At 48.0% G+C, this 7789-nt stretch overlaps 2 protein-coding genes across 2 annotated transcripts in view; both read right to left on the minus strand.

Annotated features, from left to right (window-relative positions):
* Nlrp5 (NLR family pyrin domain containing 5) overlaps positions 1-4518 on the minus strand; it is a 21384-nt gene extending 16866 nt beyond the window's left edge. Inside the window, exons 1-2 of the mRNA XM_013354523.2 lie at positions 2978-4518; positions 764-934 (exon numbers count right to left, since the gene is read on the minus strand). Coding sequence (XP_013209977.1) covers positions 764-934; positions 2978-4470 — 1664 coding nt within the window. The 5' untranslated portion in view covers positions 4471-4518. The remainder of the gene's footprint in view (positions 1-763; positions 935-2977) is intronic.
* A 378-nt stretch (positions 4519-4896) lies between these two features.
* Nlrp8 (NLR family pyrin domain containing 8) overlaps positions 4897-7789 on the minus strand; it is a 56833-nt gene continuing 53940 nt past the window's right edge. The window contains exons 10-11 of the mRNA XM_013354506.1: positions 7429-7506; positions 4897-5040 (exon numbers count right to left, since the gene is read on the minus strand). Of these exons, the coding sequence (XP_013209960.1) occupies positions 4897-5040; positions 7429-7506 (222 nt within the window). The remainder of the gene's footprint in view (positions 5041-7428; positions 7507-7789) is intronic.

The following is a 7789-nucleotide window of genomic DNA, read 5'->3' on the forward strand; positions in this document are numbered from 1 at the left end:
GCTGAACCTTCCCAGTGCTAGCCTAAGTTCTCAGGAGCTGTCCAGTGGCCCTGGTGATGGTCCCTGAAGCTGGAGCTCTTGTGGTCAGCCTGGTCAAGCTCTGGTCTCTGTCCTTTTACCCCATATCCTTTCCTCCTTTGGTGGCCTGACTCTTGCTCTTGGTGGCCCTGTCCTCCAGTCCCTCTTCACAAAATGGTTTTTACTTTTTTTTTAAATATTTATTTAACTTTATTTCATGTGCATTTAGTATGACGCAGATTTCCTGGAACTGGCGTTACAGGCAGATGTGGGTGCTGGGAATTGAACCTGAGTCCTCTGGGAGAGCAGCCAGGGCTCTTAACCGCTGAGCCATCTCTCCAGCCCTGGTTTTTACTTCTGTGGGTTTAATAAAAACTTCACGGGGCTGGAGAGATGGCTCAGCGGTTAAGAGCACTGACTGCTCTTCCAGAGGACCAGAGTTCAGTTCCCAGCACCCACATGGCAGCTCACAACTGTCTGAAGATCCAGTTCCAGGGGATCTGACACCTTCACACCAGTGCACATAAAAATAAAATAAACAATAAGAAATATTTAAAAAATACCAAAAAAACTTATGCACCTCTTTATGAGTTTTTTCCAGTCAGCTCCCATCCTGTGTTTCTGGGAACTTGTTTCATGCACCCTTTACAGTGCTGGTCCTCTCAGGGTTTATAGATGGGCCCTGTCTAGGCAGGAGAAGCCTGCCAAGGGAAGCCCTGCCTTGTAGCCGGCTGGTGGCACTTACATTAGATTCTGTATATTACAGGCTGGATTCCGCAGTTTGAGACATAGTATCTTCATGGCCCATTCGTTCAGGACGCTGCTACCCAGATCCAGTTTATTCAGTTTTGGATGCATGCTGAGTACTGAGCAGAAGTCCTCCCACAGCTCCATGATGAGGGACTTACCCTGTGCCCTGTGTCAGTGAGGAGAAAACAGAAGGATTGAACCGGCAGACATGGGGTGGGGGTACACTAGAGTGCTCACGAGCCTCACAGCCCTCCCTGTCACAGGCGATTTAAAGTCTAGCACCCCTAGTGGTCAAATGGTGCAGCTGTGTTGTTATGCCATTAAAAAGATTTTATTTTAAAGGTTAAGTGCATGCGTGCGTATGTATGCGTGTCAATGGGTGGGTATGTACATGCGTGTGTAGATGTGCCCATGGAGGCCAGAAGATAGCATCAGATCTTCCTGGAGCTGGAGTTATCGGCAGTTATGAGCCACTCAGTGTGGTGTTAGGAAACACATTCCGGTCCGAAGAGCAGCAGGTGCTCTTTAACTGCTGAGCCACCTGTCTAGCCTGGATTTGTTTTAAAGTCCGAGATGATACGATCATCATTTCATCTCTTGTATTAAGAGATTTCCACTTCCAGTTAGCTATGGCAATTAACGGAACAGCCAGGTATACGGCAATGGAACTATTGATACTCCTTAGCAGCGGAGGAGGATTACAGGACCCTTGTCCTGGGTGCTAGCCCAGCTCTTCCTTCCTCTCCTCCCTCAGCTGCAACTAATTTGGGAGGGTGCCAGACTATATGTAGAAATAAATGGTTAACTGAAAACAACTCCATGACAATTTCCCATGAGGCTGTCTGCACGAGGGAGACTTTATTAGGATGTTGTTACTTTGGGTTATCCATGTTTCTCTAAGCAAACCCAATAAACTTGCTGCTTCACCAAAACAGTTTTGGTAGAATGATAACTCTAGGCTTTTGCTGGCTTCCTATGTGGGGCGAGTAGAGGTTTGCTTGTGTCGTTCTAGGAAAACATTACAGAGCAAGCTACTACGAGAAATAAGCAGGGACCTCTAGAAGGAAGACATGGTACAGGAGCCCCACGCTGGCGTATTGTTACAACATGGGCTTGTCCCTTTAAGACATTCTTGGGGACTCCAGACCTCACAGGTCTAAAGAGACCTGCTCATATCTCTAGAAAAGTCATAGCCTGTGTGCTGTGACTCGCGCCAGCTCTCGACTTATGGTCCCTGGCTCCTCCAGGCTTTGTGCCATGTGTCTGTGGCGAGTGCAGTCAGCTGTATGTAGAAACAGACGCAAAGAGGGCCATCAGCTGAAGCGGAGTGAGTGAGCACTGTGCCCTGCGCTTCTCACTCGCTCCTTTGTCTTTAGGTGGCAGAGAGTGACGCGTGTTTACAGGTACCATTAAGACAAGAAGGATTACTGAACAGACTGCATGCAAATGGTGAATGGATCATGTAGGCATGCGGACTCGGAAACAGTCAAATGCCAGCTGGGAGAAGGAAAAGGCTGGAGCCTGGCACTAGCCTCCCAGAAAAAGATTCCACACAGAGCAACCCACCTTGTTGGAGAGACCGAGGCAAGGCCAGGAGTCAGCGGTGGGCAGGGATTACGCCTTGATTAGAACCATTTAGATGCGTATGACCTGCACCTTTGCCTCACTGCGGGATCCAAAGATGGGGATCCAAAGATGGGCTATGCGGACGGGCATCAATAGAGACCTACTGATTTTTGTCCCTTTTTTCAATGTGGCAACCCTGTACAAATCTTTTTTCCTGCATTTTACTATTAGTTTGGCTCTTCGAATTGGCTTACGGGTGGAAGCTACCTTGATGCCGCTACCTCCTGAGTGCTGGGTTTGTGGGTGTGCACCACATCTTCAGTCTGAGCATTGCTGGGGATCGAACCTTGGGCTTCATCCATGCTAGGCAAGCAGTCTCCCGAGATCTGCCTACCAACTGAGCTATATGCCCCCAGCATCGGACTCTGTTTTAAAGGGCTTATCCAGCAGCTAATGATGACCTAGACTTGTCAGGTCCTGTTAGTAAGTGAAAGACCAAGGGTCAGAACTGACCACCCATACATGAGCCCAAATGGTGAGACCCTTTAAGAGCCATCTGGTACCTTAAATATTTCTGAATGCCACGTCTAACCCGATAACATACAAAATTACTAACTTAGGATGAAAATCATCCGATACTCACTGCGGGAGAGCAACGGGGCACAGCTCAGCATTCTTATCCACTAAGAAGATGTCTCTGACATCCACCCGGAGTGTCTTCAAGTTCTGACAGTGCTGGAGGCAGTAGGAAGATACCATTAAGTCCATCTTCTGGTTAACCTGGAGCCACACTTCTTGGAAGCTATTCAGAGCCCAGCAGACAAATTCCTTGTCCTGAGACTCAAAGAGATAGTAGAAGGCATCCAGAACATCCTCTGGGCCGGTGGCGCTGACCTGCTGACCCACTTCAAAGACCCAATGTTGGAGCCTCTGCTTCACAGCAGGGGACACAGGACATCCAAGCAGAGCCTCCAGGGTCCTCATCGTGTCCTTGTTCATGAGGCCAAATAGGAAACGCTTCATCTCAAGGAGGTGAGTGTTGAAGTTGGTTCGCTTCAGCGTCATGATGTTCCTCTTTGGGTTTTCGACGAACAGACAGTACTGATTCCACTTCTTCAGCCCCTTTAAGAGGTAGTATAAGGCGGCACAGAAATCCTGCAGGCTGAGGTGGAAGAAGATGTAATACTGCTCGGTGCTGTCATCAACCCGGAGGAGGACATTCATGTGAAAGAGGGCTGAGATCGCAGCCTCCTCCAGGCCGTAGTTCTGCAGGTCATCATCGTAGAACACCGACCTCATGTTCCACACCCCCTCCGCCGCCATACCGCACAGACCCATCAAGGCAACTTGCTCTCTGTGACTAAGGCAACTTTGAAAAGGCTCTCGTGGGGTGAGCTGGTGGAACACCAAGGTGGCATACAAACTGGTAAGAGTCCAGCAGACTGGGGCGCATCTCTCTCCCAGCTTCTCCTGTAGCTTCAGAGCCTCACAGACCAGTGAGCATATGGAGGGGACTTGACACTGGTCAAATATCTGGTCATTCTCTATCACAGTACGGACCACGTGCTTTCTTCGCTGGTCATCGGAGATGTTCTCAAGGAGTAGCTGAGTCCTCCTTGTTGCTGACAGTCCTCCGACCAATATGTAGAGGGGGGACACCGCCAATGACTTGAGCTTTTCTAGGTCCGTGTCTCTGGTGGTGATTATGAGACAGGACTGGGGTAGGAGGACCTTCATCAGGAGGCTGTACATCAGGATGTATATGGGCTGCTCATCCTCCCAGTCTCCAGAGGGCCTCATGTCATCCTGCAGGAGGGCCAAGTCCAGGTCGTCAAAACCATCCAGGACAAACAAGAGTCTTTCAGGTTTGGACATGATCTTTGCCACTGAAGCCTGCAAGTATGGCCACTCCTCAGAAATCAATTCTGCCAAACTGCTCTTCTCTGTCCATTTTATTTCTCTAACAGAGAAGAAGAAGGCATAGGACATGTCTTGGTAGAGTTTACCCTGTGCCCAGCCCAGAATGATACTTCTGGCCAAAGATGACTTTCCAACGCCTGGTTTTCCATGTAGGATGACAGTATGAGGCCAGAAGGCTTTCTGGTACGACTTGAAAGCCTTGAGCAGCACCTGCATCTCTGGGCTGTCATAGTGTACTTCCACATGTGTGTCAAACTTGGCTATCACGTGGGCCTTATAGCTATGCAGGCCATCTAGATGGAATGAGGTCAGGGAAGAGAGCAGAAGAAAAACAAAACTTGAAAAAACTTATTTGTAGTTGAAACTGACATGTATCTCTTCAAGATAAGTCTAATTATCAATGGCCTACAACATCTCAAAAATAGAGGAGAGGAACCTGAAGGGACTTACAGTAAAAATAAAATCTCTAATTTTGATCAGGGTAGGTAATTACTCTCAGCTGTGTTTAGAACACATCAAATAAGCTTGTGCTTGTATCCAGATAGCTGGAATTATGGGTTATTTTGAACGTCTCATAAATTACCACCCAACATAAATTGCCGTGAGCCACATGGCTCTGTCCGTGATGTTCACCCCCAGGACTCACAAGGAAGGTTCAGGTGAACACACCAGTGACACCAGGACCCCACCTCCTCTCTGAATGCCCTTATCATTGGCCACAGACATTTTCTTCACCTTGTTCACTTTTGTCTGCCTCTGAATCTTGTTCCTCAGCATGAAAGAACTCTGTAAAAGGGACAGAACAAAATTGATGCAGAATTCCCCTCTGTATGCCATGGTAATAAAGAACTGCTTTGAGCAGAGTAGGGCAGAACAGAGCTAGGCAGGGAAAACTAAACTGAATGCTGGGAAAGAGAAGGTGGAGTCAGTGAGAAACCATGTAGCCCCGCTGGAGACAGACGCTGGAACTTTACCCAATAAGCCACAGCCTCGTGGTGATACACAGATTATTGGAGATGAGATAACTTAAGATATGTGTTATCCAGAAATACGCTTATGATGTGGGAGTCCCTCTGTGTGTTGCTTGTATTGGTTAATGAATAAAGAAAACTGCTTTGGCCTGATAGGAAGAACTTAGGTAGGCGGAGAAGACAGAACTGAATTCTGGGAGGAAGAAAGCAGAGTCAGAGGGACACCATGGAGCTGCCAGAATCAGACAAGCTGAATCTTCCTGGTAAGCCACTGCCATGTGGCGATACACAGACTAATAGAAATGGGCTAAATCAAGGGCTAAGCATTAGCCAATAAGATGTTAGAGCTAATAGGCCAAGCAGTGATTTAACGAATACAATTTCTGTGTGATTATTTCGGGGCTAAGCTAGCTGGGCAGCAGGGACAAACAAGAGGCCCCTCCTTGCAAGGCGCTTAATCTATTGGCCAAACAGTATTGCAAATAATATGGTTTCTGTGTGATTATTTCGGGGCTGAGCAGCTGGGAACAAACAAGTGGCCTCCTACAACACAAAATCATCTAGCATGATTATGTCTGTTGTTCTAAACAGAGATGCCATCTCTGTCGACTACCCAGACCCCAGGCTTAGGGTGCACAGGGGAAGAGGGGGCAGAAAGAACGTAAGAGCTGGAGGATGGGGAGGAGAGCTGCGAAATGCTGTGCTCTGCACATGCTACTGCTGCTGCACACATGAGGTCGTGCAGCTGTGGTCACCTGCATGGTGAAAATCCCGCCACAGATTGGGTGGGGGCTCTGGAGACTCTACTGCTGGCTGTGGAAGTCTCGGCATTTGGAGTCACTTTTGTTTGGGGGTGTGTCCTCTGGTTGGTTGTTCATGTTCTATGTGTATGTGTGCACACTCAAGGGCATATATGTGGACCTGACGCTGGCTTTTGGTGTCTTTTGCAATCCCTCTCATTCTCAATTTCTAAAGATGTATTTATTTTTATTTTATGACTATTTGGCCTTGTGCATGCTATGCCCGCTGAGGCCAGAAGGCAGCAGATACCCTAGAACTGGAGTTTCAGATGGCTGTGAGCTGGCACAGGGGTGCTGAACACTGAACTTGTTCCTCCGGAAGAGTGGCCAGTGCTCAGAACTGCTGAGCCATCTCTCTGGAATCCAATCTACTTTTTGAGAGTGTCTTACTAAACTTCGATCTCACCAATATATCTAGACTGGTCAGCCGGCACCATAGATCCTCCTGTGTCTGCCTCCTCCGTGCTGGTTTTACAGGCACATACCGCTCCCACGTGGTCCTTTAATATGGGTTCTGGGACTTGAACTCAGGTCCCTGTGCAGCAAACATTTTACGGACTGAACAATTTAAGCCTCAGGACTCAACCTTATTAATAGAGCTAGTTATATACCCAAACACAGCTCATGCAGCTTAACGCAATCTATATCAAGAGTCCAGCTGACCTCCAAGAAACTGTCAAAGTGATTTTAAAGTTTCTGATAGAATCAGCGGGACTGAGAATGGCCTCCAAATTTTGCAGATAAAATGGAGAGTGTCATAGATCCGGAAAGAAACAGCATTTAAGTCAGTGGGGGTAGTGGTATAAGGACAGGCTCATAGGCCAGTCAGCTAGAACTGAGAAACCCCAGACCACCCTCCCGCACCTGTCTCGACACTTTAGTAGAATTGTGTATGTGTGGTGTGTGGAAAGTACAGGCTGAGTGTGGATGACGATGCCAGAGGTCAACCTTAGTCTTCATTCCTCATGAAACATCCCCTTTAAAAAGATGTTTAATTACATGTCTGTGTGGGTATGTGTGAGCACTTGTGCCCACAGAAGACAGACGTGTTGGTCTCTTGGAGCTGGAGTTACCAGTGGTTATGAGCCACCTGATGAGGGGGCTGGGAGCCAGACTCCAGTCCTGGATGTACACACATAAGAATTCAGGGCATCTAGCTGGGCTGCGGTGGCACACACTTTTAGTCCCAGCACTCAGGAGGGCAGAGGCAGGCAAATCTCTGTGAGTTTAACACAACCTGATCTACAGAGCAAGTTCCAGGACAGCCAGGGCTACACAGAAAAACCTTTCTCAAAAAACAAAACAATGACAAAAAAGAATTCAGGGCTCTAATTCTTTAGTTAAAACTATATACCATGTGGCTTTAAGCGTATCCATGTTTACACCCAACCCTGCCTGCAAACCTGGTGGCCGTTCATCATCTGATCCTTTGTCATTCTGAACTGGTCCACTGCCACCTTCTGGGTCACGCACTGAGCTTTCTGCAACAGAGAGGAAGAGAGAATGCTGTTGTGAGTCACAGTCTGATTGCCCCAGCTGGGGACAAGAACACTTCATACCCAAACTACAGAGGGGAATGAGAGCAATCCTCGGCTCAGGTTATGCCCGGAGTCGTCTGGCATAGGACACAGTCGGGCCCTTCTGCCTCAGGAGCACAGAAAAGCAGCTGAGACAGGCAAGGATGCTCCAATCTGCACTTTAATACATGCATGCAGCTGAGACAGACAGGCAAGGATGCTCCAATCTGCACTTTAATACATGCAT

Source organism: Microtus ochrogaster, unplaced genomic scaffold, assembly GCF_000317375.1.
Source record: "Microtus ochrogaster isolate Prairie Vole_2 unplaced genomic scaffold, MicOch1.0 UNK47, whole genome shotgun sequence".
NCBI classification, from domain to species: Eukaryota; Metazoa; Chordata; class Mammalia; order Rodentia; family Cricetidae; genus Microtus; species Microtus ochrogaster.